Below are 16,388 nucleotides of genomic sequence, written 5' to 3'. Positions count from 1 at the left end.
TTGACTGGGGTAGGCCGTCATTGTAAAATAAGAATTTGTTCTTAACTGACTTGCCTTAGTTAAATAAAGGTTAAATTAAAAATAAATAAAACAAATCTACTTATGACCACAGCTGTAAAACACAATCCAGTTCAATGTATACGACACAGATCCATAAATGGCAATAGTTTATTTGCATATAGGCCTACTGCAGCTCTGATTGGCTATGCCCAGTGGTGGAAAAAGTACACCGATTGTCATACTTGAGTAAAAGTAAAGATACTGTAATAAAAATGACTCAAGTAAAAGGGAAAGTCACCCAGTAAAATAATACTTGAGTAAAAATCCAAAAGTATTTGGTTTAAAATCTACTTATTATGTGCCAAAAGTAAATGTCATTGTTAAAATATACTTAAGTATCAAAAGTAAAAGTATAAATAATTTCAAATTCATAATCAAATCATATGACACCATTTTCTATTTTTTTTTTTACCGATAGCCAGGGGAACACTCCAACACTCAGACATCATTTACAGATAGCCAGGGGAACACTCCAACACTCAGACATAATTTACAGATAGCTAGGGGCACACTCCAACACTCAGACATTATTTACAGATAGCCAGGGGCACACTCCAACACTCAGACATCATTTACAGATAGCCAGGGGAACACTCCAACACTCAGACATCATTTACAGATAGCCAGGGGAACACTCCAACACTCAGACATCATTTACAGATAGCCAGGGGAACACTCCAACACTCAGACATTATTTACAGATAGCCAGGGGAACACTCCAACACTCAGACATCATTTACAGATAGCCAGGGGAACACTCCAACACTCAGACATCATTTACAGATAGCCAGGGGCACACTCCAACACTCAGACATCATTTACAGATAGCCAGGGGAACACTCCAACACTCAGACATCATTTACAGATAGCCAGGGCACACTCCAACACTCAGACATAATTTACAGATAGGGGCACACTCCAACACTCAGACATCATTTACAGATAGTCAGGGGAACACTCCAACACTCAGACATCATTTACAGATAGCCAGGGGCACACTCCAACACTCAGACATCATTTACAGATAGCCAGGGAACACTCCAACACTCAGACATAATTTACAGATAGCCAGGGGCACACTCCAACACTCAGCCATCATTTACAGATAGCCAGGGCACACTCCAACACTCAGACATCATTTACAGATAGCCAGGGGAACACTCCAACACTCAGACATCATTTACAGATAGCCAGGGGAACACTCCAACACTCAGACATCATTTACAGATAGCCAGGGCACACTCCAACACTCAGACATCATTTACAGATAGCCAGGGGAACACTCCAACACTCAGACATTATTTACAGATAGCCAGGGGCACACTCCAACACTCAGACATCATTTACAGATAGCCAGGGGAACACTCCAACACTCAGACATCATTTACAGATAGCCAGGGCATACTCCAACAATCAGACATCATTTACAGATAGCCAGGGGAACACTCCAACACTCAGACATCATTTACAGATAGCCAGGGCACACTCCAACACTCAGACATCATTTTAGCCAGGGGAACACTCCAACACTCAGACATCATTTACAGATAGCCAGGGGAACACTCCAACACTCAGACATTCTTTACAGATATGGGCACACCCCAACACTCAGCCATCATTTACAGAAGCCAGGGCACACTCCAACACTCAGACATCATTTACAGATAGCCAGGGAAACACTCCAACATTCAGACATCATTTACAGATAGCCAGGGGCACACTCCAACACTCAGACATCATTTACAGATAGCTAGGGGCACACTCCAACACTCAGACATCATTTACAGATAGCTAGGGGCACACTCCAACACTCAGACATCATTTACAGACAGCCAGGGGCACACTCCAACACTCAGACATCATTTACAGATAGCCAGGGTTACACTCCAACACTCAGACATCATTTACATATAGCCAGGGCACACTCCAACACTCAGACATCATTTACAGATAGCCAGGGGCACACTCCAACACTCAGACATAATTTACTATAGCCAGGGGCACACTACAACACTCAGACATCATTTACAAATGAGGCCAGTGTTTAGTGAGTCCGCCAGTAGGGTTGACCAGGAATGTTCTCTTGATAAGTGAGTGAATTAGACCATTTTCCTGTCCTGCTAAGCTTTCAAAATATAACGAGTACATTTTTGTCAGGGAAAATGTAAAAAGTACATACATTTCTTTAGGAATGTGAGTGAAGTAAAAGTAAAATTAGTCAAGAATATAAATAGTAAAGTAAAGTACTTAAGTAGTACTTTCAAGTATTTTTACTTAAGTACTTTACACCACTGCCTATGCCTCACCAGTCTGGAGAATGTGGTGAGTCATTCACAATATAATTATATTCCTATACATTCTGCTTACAACAAAATATCTTTCATGTTTCAAAATGTTGCATCGAAGTGGCTAATATTGGCGTTTGATTCGATCACAATTGCCACAGTAAAAGGAAAATGTTGATAGTGTTAATTAAAAGGGGAAAACTCAAGAACAGTTGAATGAAGTTTAATCTCCTGCTTTTCTTTGTGGGCAGATTTTTCTTCAGCACTCTATATGGCAGTCTCGTGGGAGCTATATGGCAGTTTCGTGGGAGCTATATGGCAGTCTCGTGGGAGCTATATGGCAGTCTCGTGGGAGCTATATGGCAGTCTCGTGGGAGCTATATGGCAGTCTCGTGGGAGCTATATGGCAGTCTCGTGGGAGCTATATGGCAGTCTCGTGGGAGCTATATGGCAGTCTCGTGGGAGCTATATGGCAGTCTCGTGGGAGCTATATGGCAGTCTCGTGGGAGCTATATGGCAGTCTTGTGGGAGCTTTATGGCAGTCTCGTGGGAGCTGTATGGCAGTCTCGTGGGAGCTGTACGGCAGTCTCGTGGGAGCTATACGGCAGTCTTGTGGGAGCTATATGGCAGTCTCGTGGGAGCTGTACGGCAGTCTCGTGGGAGCTATAGGGCAGTCTCGTGGGAGCTGTACGTCAGTCTCGTGGGAGCTGTACGGCAGTCTCGTGGGAGCTGTGCGGCAGTCTCGTGGGAGCTATGCGGCAGTCTCGTGGGAGCTGTACGGCAGTCTCATGGGAGCTGTGCGGCAGTCTCGTGGGAGCTGTACGGCAGTCTCGTGGGAGCTGTATGGCAGTCTCTTGGGAGCTGTGCGGCAGTCTCATGGGAGCTGTGCGGCAGTCTCGCGGGAGCTTTGTGTCAGTCTCGTGGGAGCTTTGCGTCAGTCTCGTGGGAGCTGTGCGGCAGTCTCATGGGAGCTGTGCGGCAGTCTAGGGGCTACAGCACGTCTGCTAACGCATGCAAGTTTAGAAGGAACATTGGGTGGAAGCCTCATGTTTTCAGACCAATGGTCGCTTTACATTTTATGAACATGTAACATAACATGATCTATTGCAATTCCAGTGCCATTTTCAATGTTATTCTATTATATGCTATTATATTCCATTCTATTATATTATATTCCATTCTATTATATTATATTCCATTCTATTATATTATATTCCAGCTCCATATTATATTATATTGTAATCTACTCTATTGTATTGTATTCCATTTTATCTTGGGTCAGTGGATGGTGCTTTGTGGAAGTGTGTTGTATAGCCTATGTCACCAACAGCAGAAATAGCATTTTGGCATTGATAGTAGAATAATTTTAGTCGGCAACCAAAGTCGGATGTTCGGTTGCAAAATGTAGCTCCTCCTCCTCGGTCGTGCCCAATTTCAACACAGACGGCAGTGAGGGTTCATTGGGTAGTGGGTTGGTTGGCCCTACGTGGTGACGTCAACGGGCGTTTACATTGGGAAAGTTCGTTTTGCATGGCCCTGTGGCTCGTCTCAGCGGAGTTTAATAGTTTTAAAACTAAGTTGTCAAACTCATTCCACGGAGGGCCGAGTGTCGGTGGGTTTTCGTTCTTCCCTTGTACTTGAGTGATAAATTAAACTCAGTAATTTGTAAGGAATTCCTCACACCTGGTGGTCTTAGGCTGAAATTGAAAGGGAAAAATCCATGGAATGACTTTGTCACGCCTGTTTTAGACCATCCCATTAATGGTCCTTAAAGAAAATCTCCACCCACCCGAGACAGCTGGCCATGCAAAACGAACTGGCCCATTGATACTTCGCTCGACACTGAACAGAATGACATCTCCATACATTATTTAAAAACAAATTGTGGGCTATATTTGTTGAGTTTATACTGCTTTGTGAAAGTAGGCTACTGTTTTGTCAACTTCAGCACAACGGGAACAAGAAAAAGTGCGCCTATGCAGGCTACTTGTAATGTAGTCTATGAGTGACTTGTCTAGTTTACCCTTTGCAAAGCGAATTATTGAATGGTTGTTTAGCGAACCGAAACTTCACATTCTCATCTCGGGGAATGCCTTTACTTTAAACTACTTTATTTGCTAACGTAGCATCAAATAGAGATTGGTGTCGGTTGTAGTTTCTGATTGGTGAACTTCGAGTGGTGGTGTAGCTGGTTTGGCTTGTGTCCCAAAACTAGAGTACTGTCAAAAGATCTGGGAGCTGTCGCATAGTCAAGCTGGTCAGAACTCTCACTAAAATGTAAGAGAGGCATACGTGTCTGTATTGTATTCACCGGCCCGTCTTAATTAGTGAACTTCAACATGAGCGGCGAAAATGAAAAACCCTCCTTGGTTTACGGCGAAATCAAATACAATCAAAATGTGTTAGATCTGGAAAAAATTACAATTATGAAGTCTGCCGTTGACAGCGAGGACGTGCGCATGGAGCACAAGATACAACTCAACCAGAACGGGGACGATACAAACCAAACCATCAAACTATACAAGAGGCGATGGTTCATAGTGTTGCTATTCAGCTCGTATTCTCTCTGCAACTCGTTCCAATGGATCCAGTACGGAATTATCAACAACATTTTCATGAGGTTCTACGATGTAGAGTCTTTCACTATAGATTGGATGTCTATGATATACATGTTGACTTACATCCCCTTCATATTCCCGGTCACCTGGCTACTGGATAAGAAGGGGCTCCGTGTCATTGCGCTGGTGGCTACAGCCATGAATTGCGCGGGGACTTGGATCAAAGTGACCAGTGTGAGACCCAACCTGTTCGCAGTCACCATGCTCGGACAGTTCTGTTGCTCCCTTGCGCAGGTGTTTATCCTTGGGATGCCGTCGAAGATCGCCTCGGTGTGGTTTGGGTCGGAGGAGGTGTCCACTGCTTGCTCCATCGGGGTCTTCGGAAACCAGGTATGTTATGTAGTCTAAGGTCAGATACATTCAAAAGTAATTGCAGATGTAGCTATTTGTTTATGTAGTCGGTCATTTTGCACTTTAAAAAATGATTAGTCACTTATCGGAATGTTAAAGATTACTCCAACCATGTGTCCATTTGGCCCAGTTGGGAATTGCGCAATTACGCAATACTCAAGCCACCGCTGGCCTATATTGGCCAGTTGGTAATCTCTCATCCTCTGCCCTCAAAGGTGTAATGTCAATGTCATCACATGCATATTAATTTGTCCCATTGACGAGACTCTGAGAGAACAGTGTACAGTGTGAGTCTAGTCACAAATTCAAGCCAAGCCGTGGTCCCTGTAGCTCAGTTGGTAGAGCATGGCGCTTGTAACGCCAGGGTAGTGGGTTCGATCCCCGGGACCACCCATACGTAGAATGTATGCACACATGACTGTAAGTCGCTTTGGATAAAAGCGTCTGATAAATGGCATATATTATGAATAATCTCTTATCTCTGAGCCTCAAAGGTGAACGTCACAGGTACAGATTTATTTGTCCCACTGACCAACTGACCTGGCTTGAGAGCTCAATGTATAGGGTTATCTGTACCATAGCATAATCACAGGACATAAGCCCTCAGGGCACCATAACAATTTCAATGGAAACCTTCTCTATTGATGGTTGAAGTGGGGAAACTAAACATTTCCATTTACTCCTCGAGACACATGGCCATTTGCCATGTAACGTTCCTGTGTTGTTGAGATTCTAAGTTTGGATGCTATGTTTGCTTGCTTCTTCATTCCGTGCTGTGTTTAAGATCCATAGGTGCTGAATAAGGCAATATCGTATGGGGCAGCAGGGTAGCCTAGTGGTTAGAGCGTTGGGCTAGTAACCGGAAGGTTGCAAGTTCATATCCCCGAGCTGACAAGGTACAAATCTGTCATTCTGCCCCTGAACAGGCAGTTAACCCACTGTTCCTATGATGTCATTGAAAATAAGAATTTGTTCTTAACTGACTTCCCTATTTTAAATAAAGGTAAAATAAAAAAAATATCTCTGTTATAAGGCACGTGGGGGTACGCTCACAGTGGCACTGGAGTGAGAGAATCACCAGCTGTGCGAGGAAGATTAGACATTTCTCAGAGGACCAGTCAAAAAAACCAACATGGTCCTTAGACAATCCATAGGCCTGACCTTCTTGTTACAGGAAAGTCGACATCTCCGCGTAACCCTTCTAAAGGATATGTGTAACAGTATAACTTTAGAACGTCCCCTCGCCCATACCCGGGTGCGAACCAGGGACCTTCTGCACACAACGACAACAGTCACCCACGAAGCATCGTTACCCATCGCTCCACAAAAGCCGCGGCCCTTGCAGAGCAAGGGGAACCACTACTTCAAGGTCTCAGAGCAAGTGACGTCACCGATTGAAACGCTATTTAGCGCCCGTCACCGCTAACTAGCTAGCCGTTTCAGATCCGTTACATCAGCACCACCGCTAACTAGCTAGCCGTTTCAGATCCGTTACATCAGCACCACCACTAACTAGCTAGCCGTTTCAGATCCGTTACATCAGCACCACCGCTAACTAGCTAGCCGTTTCAGATCCGTTACATCAGCACCACCGCTAACTAGCTAGCCGTTTCAGATCCGTTACATCAGCACCACCGCTAACTAGCTAGCCGTTTCAGATCCGTTACATCAGCACCACCGCTAACTAGCTAGCCGTTTCAGATCCGTTACATCAGCACCACCGCTAACTAGCTAGCCGTTTCAGATCCGTTACATCAGCACCACCGCTAACTAGCTAGCCGTTTCAGATCCGTTACATCAGCACCACCGCTAACTAGCTAGCCGTTTCAGATCCGTTACATCAGCACCACCGCTAACTAGCTAGCCGTTTCAGATCCGTTACATCAGCACCACCGCTAACTAGCTAGCCGTTTCAGATCCGTTACATCAGCACCACCGCTAACTAGCTAGCCGTTTCAGATCCGTTACATCAGCACCACCGCTAACTAGCTAGCCGTTTCAGATCCGTTACATATGCATCTGATGAATCTACCGTAGGCCTATTTACATGTTTAAAAAAAACATATAACCTGACATTGTTATGTTACAGGGAAGTTGACATTTCATATTTCAGCCTATCGCTATACAAGGCCCCCATATAGAGGCTACACACAGCGCCTTCGGAAAGTATTCAGACCACTTGACTTTTTCCTCATTGTCACGTTACACCCTTATTCTAAAATTGCTGGGGATTTGTAAAAAAAAATCAGTCTATGAACAATACCCCATAATGACATCACAATACCCCACAATGACATGACAATACCCCACAATGACATCACAATACCCCACAATGACATCACAATACCCCACAATGACATCACAATACCCCACAATGACATCACAATACCCCACAATGACATCACAATACCCCACAATGACATCACAATACCCCACAATGACATCACAATACCCCACAATGACATCACAATACCCCATAATGACATGACAATACCCCACAATGATATTACAATACCCCACAATGACATGACAATACCCCAGAATGACATCACAATACCCCACAATGACATCACAATACCCCACAATGACATCACAATACCCCACAATGACATCACAATACCCCACAATGACATCACAATACCCCACAATGACATCACAATACCCCACAATGACATCACAATACCCCATAATGACATCACAATACCCCATAATGACATTACAATACCCCATAATGACATCACAATACCCCATAATGACATTACAATACCCCACAATGACATCACAATACCCCACAATGACATCACAATACCCCACAATGACATCACAATACCCCACAATGACATCACAATACCCCATAATGACATCACAATACCCCATAATGACATTACAATACCCCATAATGACATCACAATACCCCATAATGACATTACAATACCCCACAATGACATTACAATACCCCACAATGACATCACAATACCCCATAATGACATCACAATACCCCATAATGACATCACAATACCCCATAATGACATCACAATACCCCATAATGACATCACAATACCCCACAATGACATCACAATACCCCACAATGACATCACAATACCCCACAATGACATCACAATACCCCACAATGACATCACAATACCCCACAATGACATCACAATACCCCACAATGACATCACAATACCCCATAATGACATGACAATACCCCACAATGACATTACAATACCCCACAATGACATGACAATACCCCAGAATGACATCACAATACCCCACAATGACATCACAATACCCCACAATGACATCACAATACCCCACAATGACATCACAATACCCCACAATGACATCACAATACCCCACAATGACATCACAATACCCCATAATGACATCACAATACCCCATAATGACATTACAATACCCCATAATGACATCACAATACCCCATAATGACATTACAATACCCCACAATGACATTACAATACCCCACAATGACATCACAATATCCCATAATGACATCACAATACCCCACAATGACATCACAATACCCCACAATGACATCACAATACCCCACAATGACATCACAATACCCCACAATGACATCACAATACCCCACAATGACATCACAATACCCCACAATGACATCACAATACCCCATAATGACATCACAATACCCCACAATGACATCACAATACCCCACAATGACATCACAATACCCCACAATGACATCACAATACCCCACAATGACATCACAATACCCCACAATGACATCACAATACCCCATAATGACATCACAATACCCCATAATGACATCACAATACCCCATAATGACATCACAATACCCCATAATGACATCACAATACCCCACAATGACATTACAATACCCCACAATGACATTACAATACCCCACAATGACATCACAATATCCCATAATGACATCACAATATCCCATAATGACATCACAATACCCCACAATGACATCACAATACCCCACAATGACATCACAATACCCCACAATGACATCACAATACCCCACAATGACATCACAATACCCCACAATGACATCACAATACCCCATAATGACATCACAATACCCCATAATGACATCACAATACCCCATAATGACATCACAACACCCCACAATGACATCACAATACCCCACAATGACATCACAATACCCCACAATGACATCACAATACCCCATAATGACATCACAATACCCCATAATGACATCACAATACCCCATAATGACATTACAATACCCCATAATGACATCACGATATCCCATAATGACATCACAATATCCCATAATGACATCACAAAACCCCATAATGACATCACAATATCCCATAATGACATCACAATACCCCACAATGACATCACAATACCCCATAATGACGATCACAATACCCCATAATGACGATCACAATACCCCACAATGACATCACAATACCCCACAATGACATCACAATACCCCACAATGACATCACAATACCCCACAATGACATCACAATACCCCATAATGACGATCACAATACCCCACAATGACATCACAATACCCCACAATGACATCACAATACCCCACAATGACATTACAATACCCCATAATGACATCACAATACCCCATAATGACATCACAATACCCCATAATGACATCACAATACCCCATAGTGACATCACAATACCCAATAGTGACATCACAAAACCCCATAGTGACATCACAATACACCATAGTGACATCACAATACCCATAGTGACATCACAATACCCCACAAAGCGAAAACAGTAAAATATAATCACATTTCTAAAAAAACAACCTTATTTGGAAAAGGCACCGGCACCTCGGAGGCACCTCGTTGCATGGTAACAATGAGGTAACAATGAGGTAACAATGAGGTAACGTGAAATAAGAGAGGGAAAACCGGCTCACTCTTTAATTACCAGTCTCAAAGTTCATTTGTGGGCCTGCAAATGAGAGTTCAACTAACTAGGAATAAGAAATGATAGAAAAATAAAAACAATATTTGTGAAAATAACAAATCTGATGCGAGAAGATACAAAGACTCCATAAAACACCAGCTAGAGGTCAAATTACAGTCTGTTTCAAATCAACATGTGATGAATTAAGACAACTCTGTTAATGTGCAGCAACTCAGTAGTTAGGTATAGCTGGTGTTCCAGTCCATTTGCCTAACATATTTCCATATTAGCTGTATAACTTTCCTACACTGATGTGTACACTTACTCAGAAGAGACACACAACTGTGAATAAGTACTATGACCTCATCTGGGTTAATCAGATTGTGTAGTATAAATACACACACAAAAGTTTAGTCACCTACTCATTCAAGGGTTTTTCCTTACAATTGTAGTGAAGACATCAAAACTATGAAATAACACATAAGGAATCATGTAGCAACCAAGTGTTATATCAAAATATATTTTATATTTGAGATTCTTCAAAGTAGCCACTCTTTGCCTTGATAACAGCTTTGCACATGCTTGGCATTCTCTCAACCAGCTTCATGAGGAATGCTTTTCCAACAGGCTTGAAGGAGTTCCCACGAATGCTGAGCACTTGTTGGCTGCTTTTCCTTCACTCTGCAGTCCAACTCATCCCAAACCATCTCAATTGGGTTGAGTTCAGGTGGTTGTGGAGGGAGTGGCTTCTGTCTGGCCACTACCATAAAGGCCTGATTGGTGGAGTGCTGCAGAGATGGTTGTCCTTCTAGATGGTTCTCCCATCTCTACAGCCCTACACCCAAACAAGGGCACTGCGTTCATCCACCTCTGGCCTGCTCGCCTCCCTACCACTGAGGAAGTACAGTTCCCGCTCAGCCCAGTCAAAACTGTTCGCTGCTCTGGCCCCCCAATGGTGGAACAAACTCCCTCACGACGCCAGGACAGCGGAGTCAATCACCACCTTCCGGAGACACCTGAAACCCCACCTCTTTAAGGAATACCTAGGATAGGATAAAGTAATCCTTCTCACCCCCCTTAAAAGATTTAGATGCACTATTGTAAAGTGGCTGTTCCACTGGATGTCATAAGGTGAATGCACCAATTTGTAAGTCGCTCTGGATAAGAGCGTCTGCTAAATGACTTAAATGTAAATGTAAATGTACAGAGGAACTCTGGAGCTCTGTCAGAGTGACCATCAGGTTCTTGGTCACATCCCTGAACAAGGCCCTTCTCCCCAGATTGCTCAGTTTGGCCGGGCGGCCAGCTCTAGGAAGAGTCTTGGTGGTTCCAAACTTCTTCCATTTAAGAATTATGGATTGGATTCCATGGTGTTTTTGAGGTCCTTCAACGCTGCAGACAGTTTTTGGTACCCTTCCCCAGTTCTGTGCCTCGACACAATCCTGTCTTGGAGCTCTACGGACAGTTCCTTCCACCTCATGGCTTGATCTTTGCTCTGACATGTACTGTCAACTGTGGGACCTTACATGGACAGGTGTGTGCCTTTTCAAATCATGTCCAATCAATTGAATTTACCACAGGTGGACTCCCAATCAAGTTGTAGAAACATCTCAAGGATGATCAATAGAAACAGAATGCACCTGAGCTCAATTTCAAGCCTCACAGTAAAAGGGTCTGAATACTTATGTAAATAAGGAGGTGTAAAAGAAAAGAACCAGCACGCTGCTTTCTCTAAAGTTATCATGAAGTAATTCACCGCAACCAGTAACCTCAGATCAAGTTTTCCCTATTTTTTTTTATTATTGGAAAAAAAAAATGTTTTAAAGAGAAGTTTACACATCCTATGAAGGCAATGAGATAACAATGAGATAATGTGAAATGAGGGAAAAACCGGCTCATTCTTTAATTTCCAGCCTCAAAGTTAATTTGTGGGCCTGCAACTCAGTAGTTAGGTATAGAGAAGTTTACACATCCTATGAAGGCTGTTGTTCAGCCAGTATGGAAATGTATTAACCAAATGGGGTGAATAACAAATTAGGCCTCAGTGATTTGTTAATGTGAAACTACTCCGAGTCGTCTTAGTTTAGTTTAGCCGAGAAACATTCCTCAGGAGATTTTTAACGGGTGACTATCTAGCAAAAAAAAAAAAAAAAAAAAAAAGTATACAATGAGCACTCGGTTTCTGCGTAGATCTGATAGGGGAGACCGGGGTTGGTTGTCACACTGTGTATTTCTCAGCCCCAGTATCTATTTTCAATATCAGGAGAAAGACCAAGGTCTTAGGTTGAAATAGGGACCCTTTTTATCCTCTAACTTCATTCTAACATGGAGTTATATAGGGATACCATGGCTGATTTGGTAGGGGTCCAGATTTTGCAGCTCTTTCAGAACATCAGCTATCTGGATTTGGGTGAAGGAGAAATGGGGGAGGCTTGGGCAAGTTGCTGTGGGGGGGTGCAGGGCTGTTGACCGGGGTAGGGGTGGCCAGGTGGAATGCATGGCCAGTTGTAGAAAAATGCTTGTTGAAATTCTCTATCGTGGATTTATCAGTGGTGAGTGTTTCCTAGCCTCAGTGCAGTAGGCAGCTGGGAGGAGGTGCTCTTATTCTCCATGGACTTTACAGTGTTCTGGAACTTTTTTGAGTTTGTGCTACAGGATGCAAATATGTTTGAAAAAGCTAGCCTTTGTTTTCCTAACTGCCTGTGTGTGTATATATATATATATATATATATTTTTTTTTTTGGGGGGTTACATCCTGGACAGTCAAAACTGTTCGCTTTGATGGTGGTTCTAACTACTTTTGAAACCTAGGATAGGATAAAGTAATCCTTCTCACCCCCCTTAAAAGATTTAGATGCTGTGCCACTGGATGTAAAGAAATTTTAATATGTAATGTAAATGTAAATGTATTTAAATATACTGGAACTGGAACAAAAATATAAACAATTTCAAAAGATTTTACTGAGATACCGTTAATATAAAGAAATCCGTCAATTGAAATATATTCGTCTGGCCCTCGTCATGTGGTATCTATGGATTGGGCAGGGGCAACAGCCATGAGTGGGCCTGGGAGGGCCCAGACATTCAGAATTAGTTTTTTTTCCCCCACAAAAGGGGTTTATTACATACAGAAATTTAGTCCGCTGTCTGGGTGGCTGGTCTCAGACGGCCCCGCAGGTGAAGAAGCCAGATGTGGAGGGTCCTGGGCTGGCATACGTGGTCTGCGGTTGTGAGGCTGGGTGGAGGTACTGCCAAATTCACTGAAACACCATTGATAAAGAAATTAACATTCTATTATCTGGCAACAGCTCTGGTGGACATTCCTGCAGTCAGCATGTCAATTGCACGCCCCTTCCGACGTCTGTGGCATTATGTTGTCTGATACAACTGCACATTTTAGCCTTTTATTGTCCCCCAACACAAGGTCCACCTGATGCTAATTAGCATTTTCGAAATCAGTAAGTAAAGCCATAAATAGATAAGTCAACTTGTCCATGAGAGATTTACATGGTTCTCAAAACATCACACCAGGGTGAGCCGACACAAAACACAGGTGGAAAAACGATTGGAGCCATTTCCCTGTTTTGACCGCTAGGTGTTATGGGTATTATGACTCATACTGTGCTTCTCTATTGCAGCCAGCACTTATAGGTCAAAGTCACAAGTCAAATTAACACGTCCCCCAGAAAAACGAATCATAACTCAAACTGCGTATCGCTAATCTATGATCATTGATCTCCTTAAGAAGCTATCTTCCTTTCTTTCTGTGCCTCCAAAATGTTTGGATATACTGGTGAAGTTACCAGGTTATTAGCTAGCCAATGAGGTAACATGCCCTGACAAAGTGTAAAAAAAAGGATAACTACGTCGATGTGCGAGTAGTTTTAGAACTGCCCACAACATGGTTTATGGATGGAAAAAGCGTACTCAGCGATTCTCTATTGGAAGATATAAAGTCTTGTGCCGGTAATATGGGATCTTTTGAGCTTGAAGCAAGCTGTTTCCACTGTAGTAATGGGCACTAAGCTGTTTTCACTGTAGTAATGGGCACTAAGCTGTTTTCACTGTAGTAATGGGCACTAAGCTGTTTTCACTGTAGTAATGGGCACTAAGCTGTTTCCACTGTAGTAATGGGCACTAAGCTGTTTCCACTGTAGTAATGGGCACTAAGCTGTTTTCACTGTAGTAATGGGCACTAAGCTGTTTCCACTGTAGTAATGGGCACTAAGCTGTTTCCACTGTAGTAATGGGCACTAAGCTGTTTTCACTGTAGTAATGGGCACTAAGCTGTTTCCACTGTAGTAATGGGCACTAAGCTGTTTCCACTGTAGTAATGGGCACTAAGCTGTTTCCACTGTAGTAATGGGCACTAAGCTGTTTCCACTGTAGTAATGGGCACTAAGCTGTTTCCACTGTAGTAATGGGCACTAAGCTGTTTTCACTGGGCACTAAGCTGTTTCCACTGTTTCCAGTAATGGGCACTAAGCTGTTTCCACTGTAGTAATGGGCACTAAGCTGTTTCCACTGTAGTAATGGGCACTAAGCTGTTTTCACTGTAGTAATGGGCACAAAGCTGTTTTCACTGTAGTAATGGGCACAAAGCTGTTTTCACTGTAGTAATGGGCACTAAGCTGTTTTCACTGTAGTAATGGGCACTAAGCTGTTTTCACTGTAGTAATGGGCACTAAGCTGTTTCCACTGTAGTAATGGGCACTAAGCTGTTTCCACTGTAGTAATGGGCACTAAGCTGTTTTCACTGTAGTAATGGGCACTAAGCTGTTTCACTGTAGTAATGGGCACAAAGCTGTTTTCACTGTAGTAATGGGCACTAAGCTGTTTCCACTGTAGTAATGGGCACTAAGCTGTTTCCACTGTAATGGGTAATGGGCACTAAGCTGTTTTCACTGTAGTAATGGGCACTAAGCTGTTTTCACTGTAGTAATGGGCACTAAGCTGTTTTCACTGTCGTAATGGGCAGCTGTTTAAGCTGTTTCCACTGTAGTAATGGGCACAAAGCTGTTTTCACTGTAGTAATGGGCACAAAGCTGTTTTCACTGTAGTAATGGGCACTAAGCTGTTTCCACTGTAGTAATGGGCACTAAGCTGTTTCCACTGTAGTAATGGGCACTAAGCTGTTTCCACTGTAGTAATGGGCACTAAGCTGTTTCCACTGTAGTAATGGGCACCAAGCTGTTTCCACTGTAGTAATGGGCACTAAGCTGTTTCCACTGTAGTAATGGGCACTAAGCTGTTTCCACTGTAGTAATGGGCACTAAGCTGTTTCCACTGTAGTAATGGGCACTTTGAAACAACGGCACAGCGAGCCCTTTATCATTACAACAACTGTTTTATTTTCATAGTCGCACAGCGCTCCCAAAATAAAACTCCTTGTCGCACTGCTAAATATTTGTCGTATGCCCCCGTCATCCGCCTCAATTAGAGCCCTGACAACACATCCAAATGATTGATCAACACAGAGGTACTTTTTATGCTGTATGGTCCTCCCACTGCGACTTGGCGGCTACATGGTGGTGAATGTGCACGGTGATGAGCCTGACTTTTTTTTTTTCCTTTCCGGTAAATATCAAGGGTCTTCATTTTGTGACATGATGATCGGTGTTTAGCTGCCAGTTAACAAATGGAAAAATAATCCTACTCTTAATCAATCTCATTCATCTTAACCTATCGTGTCCACTTAATCAGCCAACTGCAAGTGGTCTAGAATCTTTGTTAGTTTAAAATAAAATACCTCGCTTAGAGTTGGGTTGAATAGGTCACAGTGGCAAGAACTCTGTGACATCATCCGCTTTCTGAATAGAATGGGTTTCTACTCTTTGGACCAAAGGTCACATCTATGCCTTTAAAAAAAATACTGCTCTCAACACTACAGGTCTCCGTGAGAAAAGTCTTGTCATCCATCGTTGTATCATATCGGCATTGAGCGCCATCGTCTAGGAAGCTCCAAGTCCACTAGTGAGAGTGGATATTTGATCCCCCTAAACGGGGTCACTGTCCCAAAGCATAAAGATGTATCATTTGATCCCATTCCACCACATTATAATAGTATTTCCAACTGTCTTCCAACTGTCTTGACACCGTTGGCTGGGAAAGCGTCCGATGAACAGCTTTTAAATGACTCAGGTAAAATTCAAATCACA

The 16,388-nt window shown here is 43.0% G+C and overlaps 1 protein-coding gene across 4 annotated transcripts in view; it reads left to right on the top strand.

Annotated features, from left to right (window-relative positions):
- Positions 1-3,877: 3,877 nt before the first annotated feature.
- The window catches only part of flvcr2b (FLVCR heme transporter 2b), a 78,589-nt gene continuing 66,078 nt past the window's right edge, over positions 3,878-16,388 (top strand). For 3 of the 4 annotated variants that reach the window (XR_008141483.1, XM_052524393.1, XM_052524395.1), the window contains exon 1: positions 3,879-5,293. Coding sequence is in view for 3 of the 4 variants with exons in the window: in XM_052524393.1 (XP_052380353.1) it covers positions 4,685-5,293 (609 nt within the window). In the remaining variant the exon portion in view is untranslated. Of the gene's footprint in view, positions 5,294-16,388 lie in introns of all 4 variants that reach the window. The other variant, XM_052524394.1, reaches the window with a different exon arrangement.

Source organism: Oncorhynchus keta, chromosome 8 (genome assembly GCF_023373465.1).
Source record: "Oncorhynchus keta strain PuntledgeMale-10-30-2019 chromosome 8, Oket_V2, whole genome shotgun sequence".
NCBI lineage: Eukaryota > Metazoa > Chordata > Actinopteri > Salmoniformes > Salmonidae > Oncorhynchus > Oncorhynchus keta.
Note: the sequence above shows the minus strand (reverse complement) of the source record. Positions and strands in the feature narration are given on the sequence as shown.